The following is a 21,672-nucleotide window of genomic DNA, read 5'->3' on the forward strand; positions in this document are numbered from 1 at the left end:
TGGCTCCATATCTTTGCAATTGTGAATTGTGCTGTGATAAACACCATATGTGCAGTTTGAGAAGCACTGATGTAAATTCTCTTTAAAACAAACAAACAAACAGACTAGACCGGACACAGTGGCTCATGCATGTAATCCCAGCATTTTTGGAGGATGAGGCAGGTGGATCGCTTGAGATCAGGAGTTTGAGACCACCCTGGCCAACATGGTGAAACCCGATCTCTACTAAAAATACAAAAATTAGCCAGGTGTGGTGGTGCACGCCTGTAATCCCAGCTACTGGGGAGGCTAAGGCAGGAGAGTCAGTTGTACCTGGGAGTCGAAGGTTGCAGTGAACTGAGATAGCGCCACTGCACGCCAACATGGGTGACAGAGTGAGACTCTGTCCAAAAGAAAAAAGAAAAAAAAAAAAAACAGACTAAACACCGTGGATATAAATGACTGGCTGAGCACTGTTTCTATTACCTCAATTTGTAACCTGAAGAAAAGACATAGAAGTGCGACCTGATTTTGAGGTCAGACACCAAACATACTATTTTCAAACAACACATTTCTTGATAGGTTCAAAATGCAAAAATAAGAACAGATATAAAGGTTATAAGAAGTTTAAAAAAGAAAACTCTGGAGAGGCCGGGCATCATGGCTCACGCCTGTAATCCCAGCACTTTGGGAGGCTGAGGTGGGTGGATCACTTGAGGCCAGGAGTTCAAGACCAGCCTGGCCAACATGGCAAAACCCCGTCTCTACTAAAAATACAAAAAAATTAGCCAGGCATAGTGGTGGGCACCTGTAATCCCAGCTACTCGGAAGGGTGAGGCAGAAGAATCACTTGAACCCGAGAGGCTGAGTTTGCAGTAAGCTAAGATTGTGCCACTGCATTCCAGCCTGGGCAACAGAGCGAGACTGTCTCAAAGAAACAAAAACAACCAAAAACTAACTTTGGTTTTTTTGAAGATATAATTCAAAATAAAGTAGATGCTTTACAAATGATAATCGAGCTGCCAAAATTCAGAAACAATAATTACTCTGACCATTCATTACACCACAGCTTCTTTATTCTCACCTTTCAGTTACATCATGTATATATTTCCTTAGGAACCACTAACTCTCTGACATATCAGCTACCCAGCTGAAAATTCATTTACCTCTGCAGCATTTAGAATTAAAAATTATGTTTTCAATGTATATTTTCAGTCTGAAAATGTCTCCTCCACTCCCTGGAAACAACCCCAGCCAGTAAATGCAATTCTTTGAATGAATAAGGTGGGCTTGTTTGTTTGTTTTTTCATATATTCTGGCAGGGTCTTGCTCTGTTGCCCAGGCTGGAGTGCAGTGGCAGAATCACAGCTCACTATAGACTCCACCTCCTGGGCTCAAGCAGTCCTCCCACCTCAGCCTCCCGAGTAGCTGGGACTACAGGTACACACTATCATGCGCAGCTAATTTTAAAATTTTTGGTGGAGACGGAAACTCACTCTGTCGCTCAGGCTGATCTCTAACTCCTAGGCTCAGGCAATCCTCCCGCCTCAGCCTCCCGAAGTGCTGGGATTACAGGTGTGAGCCACTGTGCCTAGCAAACAAGGTGTGTTGAATTAATTAATTTTAGTTAATTTCCAAATAATTTTTCTACAGCAGTTTTTAAAGATATTATGTACATACAATAAAATGCCCAGATCTTAATTTTCCTACCAGATGACAATGTTATTAACCCATGTAATCCCCATGTCAATCAAGATATAGGACATTCCCATCACTCCAGAAAGTTCCAAGGAAATGTTTTTTCAGTATTCCCCACCTGTACCTGCCACACAGAGGCGGCCACTTCTACTGTGGTTTTCTTATTCTTATGTGGCCAGAAAATGGAACCAAAGATGATTTTACAACCGAAAGCTGATAAAATAGCATTAACAATGGTAAAGTTCCAAGTTGCCTATGAGTGTTTTTAATATGCTTTAATCTTCTATCAAAAACTTGTCTGATATGTGACTGTAAGGAATGAAAAAGACCTTGAGCTTGGTTCAATTAACAATGTAAATGTTGATATAATTGCCAAACATTGGCTATACTTACACGGTTTCTTGATCTCTCTATTTTCTTTAAGTAGGTTTAAGTGGGTTTTTTTCCAATGGGAAAAACGAGTACTGCTGCCTGACCATTTCTGATACCAAAGAGAGCTACAATATACAGTGAAAACAGAAAATTCACTTTAAAAAATCTTTTGATTCTGTATTTGGGATTGAAGTTGTGCATTAGATAAGCTGACTGTTGTGTCTTTTGTTTTAGTCCAATATATTTTAAAATTGCGTCCAGAGAGGAGTCTCTGAATGCCTTCTTCTTTCTTGGAATCAATTTACTCCATCAATTTGTCAGTAGGTCACTTTTAGGAGACAGGCAATGAAAACTGGCATAGTCATTCCAAGAAACTTATGAGAAAGGAACTTTTAGCTTTTGGTACACTGCAAATGTAAGTTATCAGTAGTATTAGTTTTACTCATAAACCCACGTAACAAAATTCTGAGGAATAATACCAACACAAAAAGCATGAGACCAAATATGATGCATTCCCAGTTATCCTTAATCAACATGTCCATATCCTAGAGAGTCACTTTTCTCTCTAATTACAAGTCACAAATGTGCTGGCATTGGAGATCAGAGCTCTGTTTTGGGGTGTGTCGCTGCATACTTGGGGGCCAGCTCTTGAATGAGATTCACATAGTCAGTTTTTTCTGCACAGGCCCTGCACTCCTCCCCCCAGCTATGCAGGATCTGCTTCAGCTCTGCCACTCTCATCTTCCGCAGGTCAACTGATGCCAAGTCCAGTGTTTTTTCTAAATGGCAAAAAGGAAAAAAGCCAATTACAAAACAAATGGAATAAAAATCCCTATGAATCACTTCAAAAGGCATATAGTTTGCTTATCTTGGTGCTGACTACCCTATGATCCAAGGCAGGGAAGAATTCCAGTTTCCATGGAAACCAAGACACACCCAAGGAAAATGTGGTACAGCAGCCCTCTCTATCAGTGGGCTCTGCATCTGCAGATTCAACCAACAGCAGATCAAAAATATTCTAAACAAATTAAAGGTAACACTACAACAATTAAAAAATACAAACAGGGCTGGGCACGGTGGCTCACGCCTGTAATCTCAGCACTTTGGGAGGCCGAGGCGGGCAGATTGCCTGAGGTCAGGAATTCGAGACCAGCCTGGCCAACATGGTGAAACCCCATCTCTACTAAAATAACAAACAAAAAATTAGCCGGGCATGGTGGTGGCATGCCTGTAATCCCAGCTACTTGGGAGGCTGAGAAGGGAGAATTTCTGGAACTTGGGAGATGGAGGTTGCAGTGAGCCGAGATCACGCCATACACTCCAGCCTGGGAAACAGACTGAGACTCTTTCTCAAAAAAAAAATACAAACAATACAGTATAACAACTGTTTACAATGATATGGTTTGGATTTGTGTCTCCACTCAAATCTCACGTGGAATTGTAATCCCCGCTGTTGGAGGAGGGGCCTGTTGGGAGGTGATTGGATCATGGGGGTGGACTTCACCCTAGCTTTTCTCATGATAGTGAGTGAGTTCATGAGGGATCTGGTTGTTTCAAAGTGTAGCACCTCCCCCTTTGCGCTCTTCCTCCTGCTGCAGTCACGTAAGACATGCCTCTTCCTCTTTGCCTTCTGCCATGATTCTAAGTTTCCTGAGGCCTCCCCAGCCATGCTTCCTGTACAGCCTGTGGAGCTGTGAGCCAATTAAACCTCTTTTCTTTATAAATTACCCAGTCTTAGATAGTTCTTTTTTTTTTTCTTTTTTTTTTGAGACGGAGTCTCGCTTAGCCACCCAGGCTGGAGTGCAGTGGCATGATCTCTGCTCACTGCAACCACCATCTCCCTGGTTCAAGCGATTCTCCTGTCTCAGCCTCCCAAGTAGCTGGGATTACAGGCACCCACCATCATGCCCGGCTAATTTTTGTATTTTAGTAGAGACAGGGTTTCGCCATGTTGGCCAAGCTGATCTTGAACTTCTCACCTCAGCTGATCCACCCGCCACGGCCTCCCAAAGTGCTGGGATTACAGGCGTGAGCCACAGCGCCTGGCTGGTAGTTCTTTACAGCAATGCGGGAACAGACTAATACAAATAGCATTTTCATTGTATTAAGTATTATAAGTAATCTAGAGATGATTTAGAGTATACAGGAGGGAAGATGAGCACGGGTTGTATGCAAACACTTAAGCATCAGGATTTTAGTGTCCGAGTACGGTCCCAGAACCCCTCCTCCACAGGTACTGAAGGACAACAGTGTATACAAAGTTATTGGGATAATTTGTGTTTTTAATTTGACTTTCTTTCCAAGAGATTATACTTGCTTCAAAACTAAGGACCTATGTAGTTCCACAATGTTTACTACCATTTGGAGCATTCTCAAGATCAGTATTCCTAAAACAAATAGCACTGTATCCAAATTGCTGCTGTTAAGGTAACAAGAAGGAAACTCATATATAAAAGGCAATCGGTTCCTTTGGGATGGCCTTGGTTTGCGGCCAACTTGAAAGCCATAGATTGTAATTAACCAGCAAAAAGTTATGGTTCACTTTTTCTAGGAAGATGTATCTTCGGCAAAGCAAATGAGCACATACACATGACAAAGCACTATTGGGTTTTAAATAAAAATGTAAAGAAATGCAAACATGTGAATAAAATTAGGAATATTCTCGCTGAACCTTAATTGTTTGGGATCTTTGTTTTGAAACTCACCTGATGCCCAGCCCCTACTGGGATTAGGTTGCTAAATTATCACAGCAGGTACAGCCCTTTGTGTTATTCCCACTTCTCCAATGCTAGGGCTTTGGTGCCAGCCAACCTGGCTTCTAAAATTCTTGCCAATGATACTTGTCACCAACATCTAACCTCCTCTAGCAAGACTACTATTTCCCTGTTTATAGATTATATGCAGAAAATATCAAGAACTCAGCTACTTCTCAATTGCTGAAAAGATTGAAAAAAAGCCCAAAATACAAAAAATAATAAGCTCATCTGTAATATACCAATAATTATAATTTTCCTATCAGAAAGAGGTACTTTTCCTCTTTCAAAAGAAAGTCTGGACGGGCATGGGGGCACACACCTGTAATCCCAGCATCTCAGGAGGCTGAGGCGGGAGAATCTCTTGAACCCAGGAGGCTGAGGTTGCAGTAAGCAGAGATCATGCCACTGCACTCCAGCATGGGCAACAGAGTGAGACTGTCAAAAAAAAAAAAAGTGTCTTTTGCCCCTCCCTGCTTGTCTGGTGTTCACTTTGATAATGAATATAACATTTAAGTTTATTTATTAAACAACTAGTGGCAGCCTAGAATTTTTTCAGCTTGACTTCTTTTGAAAGCTCTTTCTCTTTTTTACCTCTGAGTAGTAGAACACAACATTTAAAAACATTAAAAACCTAATATTTGTCAAATTATTTGTCAAAACCTTCCGGTAACTCTGCTCTAATTTAAAAGCTGGATGTCAAAAGACTTTTGTATTTGGAGGTTCAGCTATACACTGTGCTCCAGAAAACCCTTAAATTTTTATAGTGATTCCCTATTCTTTTTAAACACAAAGCAAGCAAATGAAAACATTCTTTCAGGTCAAAAACCAAATGGCACCTTCCTAATTGAAAACATACTCCAACTCCACACTTATCTTGCTTGTTAATTTCATGGCTGATCTGCCAGAATACTTTTTAAAGTAGAAACTTGCATAGACCAAATTATTAATCTCCCACAGCACAAAGGTCCCTGTTTAATCTTATCTTTCCTGCTAACAATAGCTGGGGAGGATAATTAAGAACTATTAGTCTATTCAAGATAAGAGGCTGAAGGAGAAAAATACTTTTTTTTTGTAAATGTCAGTAGTTTCTTTGAGTTTTTCTAGAGAACTTGTTATCTGGCATTAATTTTAAAAAGAGGAAAACCTCTGTGATGCCCCAAAACTCCAAAGTAAAGGTCCACACAAAGATTAAAACTAGTTCGTAGCTCCCCAAGGGCCTCTAGTGGCCAGCATCGCCAAAACATTAGGTAGTCATTTCGTCTCAATAATATCTGATTTTTCTATTGTTTAAGGAGCCCTGTAAGATCCCTTGGATATAGGAGAAGGTATTCACAACAAAATTGTTGAATTTAAAAAATCAAAAGAGGTTTGTGATATTGGCTTTTATTTATTTTTATTTTATCTATTTATTTTTCAGACGGGGTTTCACTCTGTCACTCAGGCTGGAGTATAGTGAAAAAAATCACAGCTCACCAGAGCCTTGACCTCCCAGGCTCAGGTGATCCTCCCACCTCAGTCTCCTGAGTAGTTAGGACTACAGGCGCTCAACACCACACCTGGCTAATTTTTGTATTTTTGTAGAGACAGGATTTCACCATGTTGCCCAGGTTGGTCTTGAACTCCTGGGCTCAAAAGATCCTCCTTTCTTGGCCTCCCAAAGTGCTGAGGTTACAAGTGTGAGCTGCCGAGCCCGGCCAAGTTTGTGAATATTGTTTATATGGACTCAGTGATTTCTGCCCCTATTTCATGGCTTGGAAGCCAATAAAAAAGGGATGCCTACTCTAATAACCACCCTGGAATTTAGGGCTTGTGCTTTGCAAGTTAAGAAATAGGTTGTCTTTGGTAACTTTCAACCTTAAACCTACTTAAAGCTAGCTATGTGGCTATGGTGCATAGGACTATTACACGGCTGTGTTGGAAAATAAGACTAAAATAACTTAGAGGTGGATGCTAATTACTTAGGTAGTTGACAGTACTACACTGGGTATGTAATGTATGTAAAACAATGACTTAAGCAAAAGGAATGAGTGGGATTTCAGGTGTCAAGGATAGGCTGAGGAAGGAATTGCCCATCATTTTATGATACCCACTCAATCTACCCAAATGTCTAGCCCAGATACAAATCATGATAAAAGATCTATCCATGTGAAATGTATGGGGCCAAGGATAACATTATAAAATAGGACATCTCCTGGCTGGGCATGGTGGCTTATGCCTGTAATCCTAGCACTTTGAGAGGCCAAGGCAGGTGGATCACCTGAGGTCAGGAGTTCAAGACCAGCCTGGCCAACATGGTGAAACCTCGTCTCTAATAAAAATACAAAAATTAGCCAGGCGTGGTGGTGCATGCCTGTAATCCCAGCTACTTGGGAGGCTCCGGCAGGAGAATCGCTTGAACCCGCGAGGCAGAGGTTGCAGTGAGCCAAGATCGCACCACTGCACTCCAGCCTGGGCGATAGAACGAGACTTCACCTCAAAAAAAAAAAAAAAAAAAAAAGGACATCTCCTTCCTTTTCTTGCTGTTTGTTTTGGGCACCCTCTGATAAGCTATTTTACCAGGAAAAACCTGACTTGATGTGAATAACCAATTTCCTAAAATTTAAAGCTGGCAGAACGGTAGCTCTGCCTAGGAAGGAAGTCATAGTCATCTTTACATCTTCAAAGTCCTTGTATCATCTTTGAATAGGTACTAGTTTTGTTTTAATAGATTACCAAGATCTAAATCACCAGGAGTAGCTGCTCTCTTTATATGTTGAGATTTTCCTTGACATACGTATCTGGCTTTGCCTTGGTGTGTTAGGAGTCTAAACTCTGTGATTTCAGTGGCAATTTTTTTTTTTTTAAGACAGAGTCTCGCTCTATCACCCAGGCTGGAGTGCAGTGGCGGGATCTCGGCTCATTGCAACCTCTGCCTCCCGGGTTCAAGTGATTCTCCTGCCTCAGCGTCCCGAGTAGGTGGGACTATAGCTGCCCGCCACCACGCCCGGCTAATTTTTTATTTTATTTTTTTAGTAGAGACAGGGTTTCACCATATTGGCCAGGCTGGTCTTGAACTCCTGACCTTGCGATCCGCCCGTCTCGGCCTCCCAAAGTGCTGGGATAAAAGGCCTGAGCCACTGTGCCAGGCCTCATTGGCAATTTTAACCTAATGCTGATTATGCCTGTACTATTTATTTGTCTTCCCTCAACGAAACTCAAACGCCCATAGGTACCATTCATCAGCCCAGCAACTTATTGATGAGTGGTGAATTTCTTTCCTTTTAACACTGAATTTTTAGAAGACATGGCCCCAACTTTAGAGGTTTGGGAATCCATTGGACCTACTGGGAAAAACACGGGGCTGTGTTATACCATATTTCAGCTCACAGATCTGGCTATCCAACTTCTTCAGCTTCTCACAAATCTTCATTGCAGGCATATGCACACTCATTGGGCGAGTGACTTCACTTAGGATCTTTGTGGCTGCGTCTTTTGTGGCTCCTAGATAATAGCACTGAAGGAAAATGAAGAGAATTGAGTGTTCCAGACAATGAAGACGTTCAATATCATTCCAGTAATGAAGGAATACAGTATCAAGAAGTAAGAAAGAGGTAGCCTGGACATGGTGGCTCACGCCTGTAATCCCAGCACTTTGGGAGGTTGAGGAGGGCAGATCATTTGAGGTCAGGAGTTCTAGACCAGCCTGGTCAACATGGTGAAACCCCATCTCTACTAAAACTACAAAAATTAGCCAGGTGTGCTTGCTTGAACCAAGGTGGTGGAGGTTGCAGTGAGCTGAGATCGTGCCAGGGCACTCCAGCCTGGGTGACAGAGTGAGACTCCATCTCAAAAAAAAAGAAGAAAAGAAGAAGAAGGAGAAGAAGCAGCAGCAGAAGAAGCAGAAGCAGAAGAAGCAGAAGCAGAAGAAGCAGAAGCAGAAGAAGCAGAAGAAGAAGAAGAAGAAGCAGAAGCAGCAGAAGAAGCAGCAGCAGAAGCAGCAGAAGCAGCAGAAGAAGCAGCAGCAGAAGCAGCAGAAGCAGCAGCAGAAACAGCAGCAGAAGCAGCAGAAGCAGAAGAAGCAGAAGCAGAGGAATCAGAAGCAGCAGAAGCAGAAGCAGCAGAAGCAGAAGCAGCAGCAGAAGCAGCAGAAGCAGAAGAAGAGCAGCAGCAGAAGAAGCAGCAGAAGAAGAAGCAGAAGAAAGAAGCAGAAGAAGAAAGAAGCAGAAGAAGAAGAGGAAGAAGAAGAAGAAGAAGAAGAAGAAGAAGAAGAAGAAGAAGAAGAAGAAGAAGAAGAAGAAGAAGAAGAAGAAAAAGAAGTAGCAGAAGCAGCAGAAGCAGAAGAAGAAGAAAGAAGAAGAAGAAGAGAGGTTAACCTGCTGACTAAGCCACCAGGAAACAAGTGACTCCATTCTCGTGATCATCCTAATTAGATGTGCCCTACAATTCACATGGTGTTAAAAGACTAATGAGAAGAGCTGACACTAAGTGTTTTCTCTGTGCCAGGTGCTGCTCTCAGTGCTTTAAAGGTATTAACTTATTTATGTCTCACAACAATCTTGTGAAATAAGTACTATTAGTATCTGTATTTTATACCCAAGCCAACTGAAGGTCCCCAGATCTAGCAATAGAAGAGACAGAATTATAAAACCCAGCACTTTGGCCCTAGAGCCCATGTCTTTTCCCATCAGGCAATTCTGACATTCAAGTTCCCTGACTTCAGAATTTTACATTTAAAAATATAAACGTTGGCTGGGCACAGTGGCTCACACCTGTAATCCCAGCACTTTGGGAGGCCAAGGCGGGTGAATCACTTGAGCTCAGGAGTTCGAGATCAGCCTGGGCTACAAGGCCAAACCCTTTCTCTACAAAAAAAAAAAAAAAAAAAAAAATCCAAAAATTATCTGGGCATGGTGGCGTGTGCCTTAGTCCCAGATACTTGGGAGGCTGAGGTGGAAGGATCACTTGAAACTGGGAGGTTGAAGTTCCAGTGAGGAAAGATCACTGGGATTCCAGCCTGGGCGACAGAGGGAGACCCTGTTTCAAAAAAATGTAGATAGATAGACCTTAATGATACGGATAAATGGCATGAGCTTTACAACATGGCCATGGTGAACAGCCAACATGCAGATGTAACTGACAATCTGACAATTTTAGGGAAAAAGGAATTGGCCCCAAATTGTCTTAAGTGATATAAAACAGTATATTGAAACAAGCCATATGTGTATGCCCAGGAAACACCATATTAATGTGATTAGAAGAAAATATAAATACTTCATTAATTATGTATAAATAATAATGTAAAATATTTTGATAAGTTTGATTAATTGTCTTGGTAAGAAATGGAAAGCCCACCCACTCTTAGGATGCTAAATTCTTATTGGGAATTCAGTTTCATAATTTCATTTAAGAAAACGTAGAATTGGGCTGGGCATGGTAGCTTATTCTTGTAATCCCAGCACTTTGGGAGGCTGAGGTGGGTGGATCACCTGAGGTCAGGAGTTCGAGAGCACCCTGGCCAACATGGTGAATCCCTGTCTCTACTAAAAATACATAATTAGCAGGGTGTGGTGGTGCACACCTGTAATCCTAGCTACTCGGGACGCTGAGGCACAAGAATGCTTTGAACCCAGGACGCAGAGGTTGCAGTGAGCTGAGATGATGATACTGCACTCTAGCCTGGGCAACAGAGCAAGACTCTGTCTCAGAAAAAGAAAAAAGAAAACATAGAATTGGTTATCTGTGGTGTACTCAGAAAGTAAAGTAACACTGGAAATATTCTGGATGAAAACACGCAGAATTACATGTCACTGGAAGATGGATTTCTGCTTGCTGCCTGCTCTACAATGGACATACTTGAGGCAAACATGTAAGTAGGAGGACTTCACGTCTAAGAAATGAAACTATTAGCAGTATTCTTCAAGCACATGGGGAAAATGAAAGGTGAAATTTACCATACCAGGCGGTTTTCTTTTCCTCTGGTGTCCAAGCAAAAACTGATCAATTCTTTCTCTATAGTGTCCAGCGAAAAGTTAACTCCTCTGTCCATCAATGACTTGTAGAATCGGTTCAAGAATTCTTTACATACTGGAAGAAACAAATAAATATGTCTGCATGCACAACTTAACCACTACCACACCTATGCGTATGACCCACTAACCACATTTAAAAGTCTATATGGGGCTGGGCATGGTGGCTTACGCCTGTAATCCTAGCACTTTGGGAGGCTGAGGTGGGCAGATCACAAGGTCAGGATATCGAGACCATCCCGGCCAACATGGTGAAATCCTATCTCTACTAAAATACAAAAAATTAGCCAGGCATGGTGGCGCGTGCCTATAGTCCCAGCTACTCAGGAGGCTGAGGCAGGAGAATCACTTGAACCCAGCAGGTGGAGGTTGCAGTGAGCCGAGATCTTACCACTGCACTCCAGCCTGGCGACAGAGCAAGACTCCATCTCACAAAAAAAAAAAAAAAGAAACGTCCATATGAGTCAATGCTTCATGACAGTGGATTCCAATGCTAAGTAAGAATGATTTGGGGGCCAGGCATGGTGGCTCACACCTGTAATCCCAGCACTTTGGGAGGCAGAAGCAGAAAGATCACTTGAGCCCAGGAGTTTGAAGCCAGTCTGGACCACATAGTGAGACCTTGTCTCTACTGAAAAAAAACACACACAAAAAAACAAAAAAACACCAGGCATGATGGTGCATGCCTGTCGTGTCAGCTACTCGAGAGGCTGAGGTGGGAAGGTCACTTAAGCCCGGCAGATGGAGGCTGCAGTGAGCTATGATCAAGCCACTGCACTCCAGCCTGGGTGACAGAGTGAGACTCTGTCTCAAGAAAATTAAAAATATAAATAAAAAGAATGATTTCAGGCCTGTTGCTATTAGTTTAGTATTGGGCCTAAATGCAGTGGACACACTGTAACAGCATATTGAATCAATCAATCATTGGAACGAAGTTCTACCTAAAATGATAACTTTTCCACAAAATTTGGCTAACCCTAAAATCAAATAGGCGATCATCTTGGGACAGCATAATTGTAAGCACAGAGAAAAACCTGAATAAGAATCCTGAATGAAGCCCCTTGGTGATCTGCATTATTTCCATCGTTATGAGCCTAAAGTGAAATCAGGCTGGGCATAGTGGATCACACCTGTAATCCCAATACTTTGCGAGGCCAAGGCAAGAGGATCTCTTGAGGCCAGGAGTTTGAGACCTGCCTGGGCAACACAGTAAGACTCTGTCTCTGCACACACCTGTGGTCCCAGCTACTGAGGAGGCTAAAATGGGAGGCTTGTTACGTCATTTCTTCTAGTTCCTTATATCCTGAAGATACTTTCAAGCTTGTTTTTTATATCTTTAAACACACTAAACTTAATTATGATCTGTGTCTGAAAATTTCAATATCTGAAGTCTTCAGAGTTTTTTTTTTGTTTGTTTGTTTGTTTTTTAAGACGAAGTCTCGCTCTCTTCACCCAGGCTTAAGTGCAATGGGGCAATCTCAACTGTCTGCAACCTCTGCCTCCCTGGCTCAAGTGATTCTCCTGCCTCAGCCCCCCAAGTAGCTGCGATTACAGGCACTCGCCACCACACCCTGCTAATTTTTATATTTTCAGTAGATACAAGGTTTCACCATGTTGGCCAGGCTGGTCTCAAACTCCTGACGTCAAGTGATCCGCCCATCTCGGCCTCCCAAAGCGCTGGGATTACAGCCACTGCATCAGGCCCAGAGTACGTTTCTATCTGTTGTTGTTTCTATAGGTTCTTGTTCCTGGTGCCTTGTTTCTTTGTGTGCTTGCTTATTTTGCACCACACGATACTCATACGCCTCAAAACTTATTTGTGAAGATTGTTTGAAGCCTGAGATGAAGGAGCATTATTTCCAGTAAGGATTTGTATTTGTATGTCTCAGGGACTAAGGGCAACTAGCCAGGCACTGCTTTAAACTAAATATATAGCTTGAAGTTTTTGGGCCCCGATGTGAATTTTGGCTGCAAATACAAGTGAGGGACGTTTTGTTGTTATCATTTCTCAGAGATATTTATTTTTTCTTTTTTCTACTTTGCTCAGTGTCAAGGTAAATTTCCTTATAGTCCCCTATGGGTAGGGATGGGTTCGGTTTATGTTCTATGTTTCTTTAAACATAAAAAAACATAACTTCTATGCCTGATTATTCCAATACCTGAAGCCACTGGAGGGGTGTGCCTCTTCTGTTTTTTGTTCCAGCTGGCTATCACTTATGTGCCCTTCTTCCCTAGGGGTTCATGACTTTTCTAAGTGGGAGCTCTATTTCTTAGAACTTTAACTGTATGAATTCTTTGAGGACTAGGTTGAATGTGGGTTCCTGTAAGTAAGACTCACATTTGCTGGCTGGGCACGGTGGCTTATGCCTGTAATCCCAGCACTTTGGGAGGCCGAGGTGAGTGGATCACCTGAGGTCAGGAGTTCGAGACCAGCCTGGCCAACGTGATGAAACCCCATCTCTACTAAAAATACAAAAATTAGCCAGGAGTGGTGGCGGGTGCCTGTAATCCCAGCTACTTGGGAGGCTGAGGCAGGAGAAATGCTTGAACCCGGGAGGCGGAGGTTGCAGTGAGCCGAGATCACACCATTATACTCCAGTCTGGGCGACAAGAGTGAAACTCCGTCTCAAAAAACCAAACAAGACAAAAACAAAAACAAGACTCACATTTGCTGATTCCTGAGGGTATGATCTACTTAAAATCACTTTCAACTAAATTATCAGTTCGAGATGTTTCAGATCATCCTAGCAGTGTGAACGGGGCCTTTGACCCCTGCCTATGTGCACGAGCTTGTAATTATGAGTTATCAAGAAACAGTTTCGTTTTTCCTTTTACTCAGTAAAAAAGTTCAAGTGAAACCATTTCTTTTAGTCTCTAAAGATGGAAATAGGTTGTAGTTACTTTCAGTTCACCCTTTATAATGAAGGGCTAGGTCTTTGGGGCCCTGAATTAGTTGGGAGAGGATCTGCTCTCACTCTCCTAACTTGGGAATGCCTGGGACTTGTGTTTATTTAGCCAAAACCATGAAAACTTCAGTTCAGATCACCTGGCTAACAAATGCTCCAAGGTAAAGCCAGCTTCAGTGCCCCCTTCAACCCCCTGGACTCCACTTCCACTCTGTGGTCGGCTTCTGGGTATGCCTTCCCAACTCATACTTTACAATATTTTCACATTTTTATTTTATCCAGTATTTTCAGTTGCTTTTAGATGACTGGCCAATCATGTCATCTTTTAGAGCTTAAAGTCATATATAAATATACACACACATATATATACTATATATACATATATATAAAATACATATATACACATATATAATACATATATATACATACACACACACACACATATATATATACTTTTTTTTTTTTCAAGATGGAGTCTCGCTCTGTTGCCTAGGCTAGAGTGCAGTGGTGCAATCTCGGCTCAATGCAACCTCCACCTTCTGTGGTTCAAGCAATTCTCCTGCCTCAGACTCCTGAGTAGCTGGGACTAATGGCGTGTGCCACCACGCCCAGCTAAGTTTTTGTATTTTTAGTAGAGATGGGGTTTCACCATGTTGGCCAGGACGGTCTCGATCTCCTCACCTGGTGATCTGCCCACCTCGGCTTCCCAAAGTGCTGGGATTACAGGTGTGAGCCAACGTGCCTAGCCCATATATTTTTATTTCTAATGCTATCAACATGAACAGAATACTAAACATAATAGCCAGTTATTCATGTTTTTAACAAATATTTACTAAGCGACTAGTAAGTGCAAAACAGTATTCTAGGTTCCTAAGATTCAGTAATGAAGAAAACAAAGAACTTGCCCTTGAGAGTTACATCTGATAGAAGTAAAGGTATACGTAGCAAAGAAGAAAAATAAACATGGTAAGGAGGATGGAGGGTGACAAGGTAATAGTATGATTCTTAATGGATTGGTTAGGAAAGATCTCTTAGATAAAGTGATATTCAAGCAGACACCTGAAGGAAGTGGAAGAACAATTTAAGTGGATGACTTGAGGAAGAACTCTGCAGGCAGAAGGAACAGCAAGTACCAAGGCTCAAATGCAGGAGTGTCCTTGGTGGCTTCAAGGAACAGCCAGAAGGCCAGTGTGGTTAAAGTAGAGGGAGCAAGAGGGAGGTGTGTAGCAAATGAGATCAAGTAGGCAGCAGCATGCTGGGGCACCCAGGGCCTTTCAAGCTTGGTAAGGTCTCTGGATGTCACTCTGAGAAGGGAAGCCATTTAAGGTTTTGAGTAGAGAAGAGTTATGGTCCGACATGATTCATAAAGGATGTCTCTGAAGGCTGTCTGAAGAATGGATTACAAGGAAGCAGAAAAGAAAGCAGGGAGACCAGCTGACCAGTTTAGAGGTTCTCAAAATAGTTGCATCTCTTAGACCAGGGCAGTAGCTACAGCAGTCATGAGAAGTGGTTACATTCTGGACCTATCTTGAAGGAAGAGCCAAAAGAATTTACTAATAAGCCAGATGTAATGTGTCAGAGTTGGGGAGAGAGAGAGGAATCAAAGATAATCCCAATAATTTTGGCCAAGAAATTGGAACCGTGGAGTTGCCATCTGCTGAAATGAGGAAGACTGCAGGAGAAGCAAGTTTATGGTGACAAGCAGGAATCCAATCTTTCTTTTTTTGTTTGTTTGTTTTTTGAGACAGAATCTCACTGTGTTGCCCAGGCTGGAGTGCAGTGGTGCCATTTCGGCTCACTGCAACCTCCAACTCCTGGATTCAAGTGATTCTTGTGCCTCAGCCTCCTGAGTAGCTGGGATTACAGGCGCATGTCACCACACCTAGCTAATTTTTGTATTTTTAGTAGAGATGGGGTTTCGTTACGTTTGCCAGGCTGGTCTCTAACTCCTGACCTTAGGTGATCTGCCTGCCTCAGCCTCCCAAAGTGCTGGATTACAGGCGTGAGCCACCATGCCTGGCCAGAATCCAGTCTTGACATATGAAGTTCAAGATGCTTCTAGACATCTGTGATGGTTAATTTTATGTAGCAATGATGAAATTAACACTTAAATTGACGAACTCTGGGTAAGGCAAATTGGCCTCTATAATGTGGGTGGGCCTTACCTAACTAGTGGAGGGCCTGAACAGAACGAAATAGACCAGCCTTCCTGACCAAGAGGGAATTCTCCAGCAGACTCCCTTTAGACTTCATTCGTACCACAGGCAATCCTGAGTCTCCAGCCTGCTTGCCCACACTGCAGATTTTGGACTTCTCAGCCTTCATAATCTTTTGAGCCAATTCCTTATAATAAATCTTTTTATATAGATAAATATTACAGATATTAAGAAGATATATAGATATAGATTATATGTTCTGTTTGGTCCTATTGGTTTTATTTCTCTGGCGAACCTTGACTAATATAACATCCAACTGGAAACAGTGAGAAGGCAGCTAGATATAGAAATGTGAAGATCAGGTATAAGATCTAGGATGACTATATAAATCTGGAAGCCATCAACATTCAAATGGTGTTTTTGAGATGAGAACACAAAGTAAGGAGAGATGGAAAAGAGACACAGTCCTGGGTCTCAGCCTTGTGAAATTCCAATGTTTAGCAATTGGGAAGATGGAAAACAACCAGAAAAAGACGGAAAGGAGCAGCCAGTGAAGTAGGATAAGAACAAAGACTGAGTGTTATTCCAAAAGGCAAGTGAACACAGTGTTAAAAGGAATGTGTAATGATCTGCTGTATTACACGTGGAAAATGAGATCCCTCTCAACATGTATTTTGCTGAGTTTAATTAGCAAATATATCCAGTATGCAAAGCAGAAACCTGCTGTAATGATTAATGCTACAAGTCAGCAGAAACTATCATCAGGCCAGGCACGGGGGTTCACACTTGTAATCCCAGCACTCTAGGAGGCCAAGGCTGGTGGATCACTTGAGCTCAGGGGTTCAAGACCAGCCTGGGCAACATAGTGAAACTTCATCTCTATTAAAAATACAAAAAATTCGCTGGGTGTAGTGACAAGCACCTGTAGTCCAGCTACTCAGGAGGCTGAGGAGGGAGGATCACTTGAGCCCGGAAGACGGAAGTTGCAGTGAGCTGAGACTGTTCCACTGTACTCCAACCTGGGTGACAGAGTGAGACTCTGTCTCAAAAAAAAAAAAAGAAAAAAGAAAAAGAAACTATCATCAAAGTCTCCTAGTAGCCTCTAATTCTTGTCTCCTACAAAAGAAACCCCCAGTATTCCAGTGCCTCCTCACTCTTGTGGTATTTCCCACAGTATACCTTCATATGATTTCTATACCTCAACTATCACTCTGCCAATGTATCATCTAGGTGATGAAAGTTAGGAATACTAACTTGTCCTTTTCAAGATCTACATTTGACTCACTAAAATATACCCAAAATTTTATCACAGCATATATGCATACATTTCTTCAACAAACTGAGCGCCTACCATATGCCATGCACTATAGTAGCTGCTGGACATGAGGTGGTGAGAAACACTGCCTTGACTTTCAGAGGAGACCAAAACAATATGAGAAGTGTATCAGATACTGTGGGAAAACAAAGGAGCGGCACCTGGAGGAAACTGGGAAACTGCTGAAAGATACTAAATAAGGAAGTAATATGATAGCCCTGCCAGGGGACTAGACAGGAGGGAGACAGGTAGCAGGAAGAATGCTATTTTGACAATGCGGAGGGGAAAACTGCTGAAGTTCTGTAAGGAAGTCCTAGACTTGAGTAAGGAGAAAGGAGCAGGACCAGTCAGGAGGTAGACTCAACGATGCAGTGATTGGTTTGCTGTAACGGATAAGGGGGAAAGAGAAGTCTAGAATCTAGGCTAGGTGACCAGGTAGTTGTCCCATGCAGTCACCGTAAGCATGACAGTAACAGGTTTAGGGGAGTGAGAAGGGAAGGAGATGATGACTTTGGTTTTTTGACTGTGTTGATGTTGATGTACATCATATCTAAGAGGGCATGTTCACTAGTCAATTGGATGCAAGGTCTGAGACTCTAGAAAGGTCAGTGGATATAAGGTTAGAGATTTATTAGACTGGAGGTAGGTTGGTTTGGGTTGCCAAGAAGAGTGTGTAGACTGAGAAGAGAGAAGAGAAGAGGGCAGAACCCTGGAAAATTCTAAGCCATGGCTAGAGGATCAGAAGCCCATAGAGACAGGAAGGAAAAAAGCAGTATCATGACCATGAAGAGAAGGCAGTTTCTGAAAGGGAAAGATGTCAATGGTGTCACACACCACAAAGAAGTCAAGGTAAGAAAGGAAACTCATTTTCTGGACTTACATGAAGAGAATAACCTCACCATAAATGCCCTAACAAATTAGTAACTTCTTAAGTTTTCTGGGATGTCTTTATTGCTAAAATAACCTCAGATAGCCATACTTCTTTTATTTATGTTGTGCTTTTATGTTTATTAAAGATAGTTTTATAAGTGAATCTATAATTATTTTAAAATAAAAAGTTGTTTAAAATAGTCCCATAATATAATCCTTTAAAAGAGATTTGGAAATATTTATGTTTTTCCAGTAAACCTCACATTACCTAATGATAGGACTCACAAACTTGAATATCTACAGGGGCCAGGCAAGGAAAAAGAAGAGTTAAGCAATTTGAATCGGGGGCGGAGTAGGGGCGGCAAACTACTCAAAACCCAAGTCCTTTCTAAAAAGAGCAGCCAATAGCCAATTCTACTATATGGCCATAAGGCCAATCTTGCCAGGTCATCTGGTTTTTTGAAAAAAGCCAGAAATATGAATTTTTACATAAAATTTCCCAATTTTAAAATGTACCCAGTGAATTTAATTTTTTTCAAAATATTTTGTAAATGTAACGAAACATATCAATAGGTCCGAGACGGCTCAGGGACCATTCAGTTTTTTTGCCTTCGCTCTAGAGTATGTATAATATGGCATTTTAATCTTATACATTGAGAAGAAATTAAGTTGTAAATAAGAAAGGAGGCTGAGGAGGGAGGATCACTCATAAGCAGTAATAGAGCTGGATGCAGAATCTGGTTCTTTTAGTTACCAAACTGTTATGTCCTTCCTCTGCGATTACACAGCTTCTTTACCTAACAAATGAAATATATACACAGGTTAGTCAGACATGCAATAATCACAGCATGCTGTAATAAATTTAGGACAGACAGCATAAGCTTCCCATTTAATTAATCCAGATGTTGTCTCTCTTGAAATGTTTATAAGTGGGAGCCCCAGATGAATCATCAAATCAATTGTCTTTGCCTCACAAAGTCTGTTTTAAAAGTAAAGGACACAATTATAGCATGGTTTGGAGCAAAATTATAACTTAGCTAAACAAATATCTTTATATCGAGTAATAACATCATGTAGATATTTTAAATTTCTGGAGAAAAGTTTAATTATTGCAGAGCTGATAGAAAGCGAGGCTCCAATTATGAAGACTTTAAGGACTGGGCGCTGTGGCTCACGCCTGTAATCCCAGCACTTTGGGAGGCTGAGGCAGGCCGATCACCTGAGGCCAGGAGTTCAAGATCAGTCTGGCCAACATGGTGAAACTGCATCTCTACTAAAAATATAAAAATTAGGCGTGGTGGTGGTGCCTTTAGTACCAGCTACTTGGGAGGCTGAGGCAGGAGAGTCGCTGGAACCCGATGGTGGAGGCTGCAGTGAGCCAAGATTGTGCCACTGTACTCCGGCCTGGGCAACACAGTGAGACTCTGTCTCAAAACAAAAAGAAAAACAAAAAAACAAAACAAAAAAACAAGCAAACAAAAACACAACTTTAGTACGACTATACCCATCCATTCACTCAACATATATGATGAACCTACAATTTCCTGTTCACTAGGGATGTATTTTCCAGCTCAGGGCATATACATTTAAACTAATTATTTTCAGTAAAACATGGAGTGAGCGCCACAGGAGTCCAGAAGGAAGGGGCTAGCATAGCCACTTACCTTCTTTGCCTTTGCTAACAGATCTCTAAAGTGAAGTACGCTGATTTTGCAAAAACCAAAGTCTCAGAGCTAGGGGACTTGGTGGGATACAGACTAACGTATTCTGACTGCGAGTTCACAGCTGAGATACCGTGAACAAAAAGGAACCACTCTTTTGTATTCCTCTCTTTCCCAAGGAGTCAGTGTACTCCTTTGCAAAGCAACTTTCACCTACAGAGTCCTAACAAATATTAGCTATGTCCTCTGATTTAAGCCACTCAACTCAATGCCATGTTTTGTTTTCCTTTTGGGAGTCACCAACTAGCTTGGACTTGAAAGACGTCTTCTGCGCAAGGGGAGGCAAATCTGAAGCAGCAGAATCAATCTGGCGCCAGTATCATCTGAATCTAGCATTCTTTGCACAAACTCTAATCCAAATACAAACCCACCAGCTTTTACTGCTGAAGTTTAATATTCACAGCAAAACCACAACGTGGCCTCACGTTACCACCAGGCCCGGCTTGAGCTTTTTACTCGAGCTGGGCTTGGGCGATCTAAAACGAGGTACAGGGCATTTCCTGGGCGAAATGTTATTTATAGCCAGGGCCAGGAGAAGCCAAAGCCGACAGCTGCTGCGCTGCAGCGCGGGGCCACCGCCATGCAAGCAGGTGTCACACCGCTCACCTTCACAGTCGGCCCCTGGCCGCCCCCCGGCCTCCTGGCCCTGCGTCAGCACCGGGTGAGAGACCCAAAGCCCGGTGCAAAAGGCCACCACAGCAACTGGGCTCGCGCACCACATGCTGGGCCAGCAGCTTCAATCGCCTCCGCCACCCGCGCCCACTGCCCACCAAGCTGCCGAAGCCAGCTGAGTAGAATTCGAGGTTGGAAAGAATCTGCCAGTAGTTGCCAGGACAAATGACGCAACTGAACTGAGAGTTTCCATTGGCTCTCAAGGAAGGGATAGGAAGGGGGCGGAGTGTAGGAGCCTTTTCCCGTCCCTCCCCGGTTGCGCGTGCGCACTGTGCAGTTTCCGCGGAGCGCAGAGAGACGCGCTGAAGCTACTCGCGGACTGCGCGTGAAGAAAGGCGGAACCTTCACGCTGATTGGCGGCGACGCGGGAGGCTGTAGCGGCCGACCGGACGCAGGGGGCTGGCGGGAACGTGAAGCTCCGCGGTGCCTGATGGGGCCGTTGGGCTGCCGGTAGCTGTTGCTGTCGGGGGACCCCCCTCATTCCTGCCGCTGCCGTCCCTGCTGCCTCATGGCGGCCATCGGAGTTCACCTGGGCTGCACCTCAGCCTGTGTGGCCGTCTATAAGGTGAGGGGCTGCGGAGCTGGGCTAGGGCTTCATGACGGCCCCCCGGTTTTCTGGCGCTGGGTCATCCACAGGCTTGAGAGCGGCGTGTCGCCGGCCTAGGGATGTCGTGGAGTGGCGTTGCCGCGAGGACACTCCGGAGCGAAGGGCCGGGCGGGCCCGGCCTCGCGCCTGGCGATTCCTCCGGAAAGTCGTCTACTCCGCGGCGGAGGCTCGCGGCGATGTAGACGCGCGGGGTCCCAGGGCGTCATGGCGGCCGGATGCCCGGAGGGGTCCCAGGGACGACGTAGCGGCAGGGTGCCCGGGGGGGTCCCGGAGACAGCGGGGCCGCTGGGTGTCCCGGGGGGTCCCGGGGACGGCGGGGCTGCGAGCATTTTGGGGGAGGTCACGGGGACGTCCTGGCCTCTGGATGCCGGAAGGGGTCTCGCTGACGTCAGGGCCTCAGGATTCCGGCGGGTGGGAGGTCCTGGGAAAGTTGTGGCCGCGAGGTACTTGGAGGCGGTGGTCTCTGGGACAGCAGGGCCGCAGGACGCGCTGAGCTGGGCCCGAACGTCTAGGTCCCGGAGGGGCGGGGAGGCTGCAGTCGAGCTGGAGCTGATGGTCCCGCAAAGCTGCCTGGCTGTGAAGCCAGATGATGGTGCGTGGTGTACAGAGGTGGCC

General features: G+C 43.6%; 2 protein-coding genes across 2 annotated transcripts in view; one reads left to right on the forward strand and one right to left on the reverse strand.

The window, feature by feature from the left end:
- Positions 1-2,465: 2,465 nt before the first annotated feature.
- CDNF (cerebral dopamine neurotrophic factor) lies at positions 2,466-20,744 on the reverse strand. Its single transcript, XM_004049075.5, has 4 exons — positions 20,385-20,744; positions 10,741-10,868; positions 8,157-8,298; positions 2,466-2,828 (listed from the first exon to the last, which is right to left on the reverse strand). Exons 1-4 carry the CDS (start codon positions 20,497-20,499, stop codon positions 2,650-2,652), a joined length of 564 nt encoding a protein of 187 aa, XP_004049123.1. The 5' UTR covers positions 20,500-20,744; the 3' UTR covers positions 2,466-2,649.
- Positions 20,717-21,672, forward strand: part of HSPA14 (heat shock protein family A (Hsp70) member 14) — a 33,536-nt gene continuing 32,580 nt past the window's right edge. The window contains exon 1 of the mRNA XM_004049076.4: positions 20,717-21,015. Coding sequence (XP_004049124.1) covers positions 20,959-21,015 — 57 coding nt within the window. The 5' untranslated portion in view covers positions 20,717-20,958. The remainder of the gene's footprint in view (positions 21,016-21,672) is intronic.

This window comes from Gorilla gorilla, chromosome 8, assembly GCF_029281585.2.
Source record: "Gorilla gorilla gorilla isolate KB3781 chromosome 8, NHGRI_mGorGor1-v2.1_pri, whole genome shotgun sequence".
Lineage (NCBI taxonomy): Eukaryota > Metazoa > Chordata > Mammalia > Primates > Hominidae > Gorilla > Gorilla gorilla.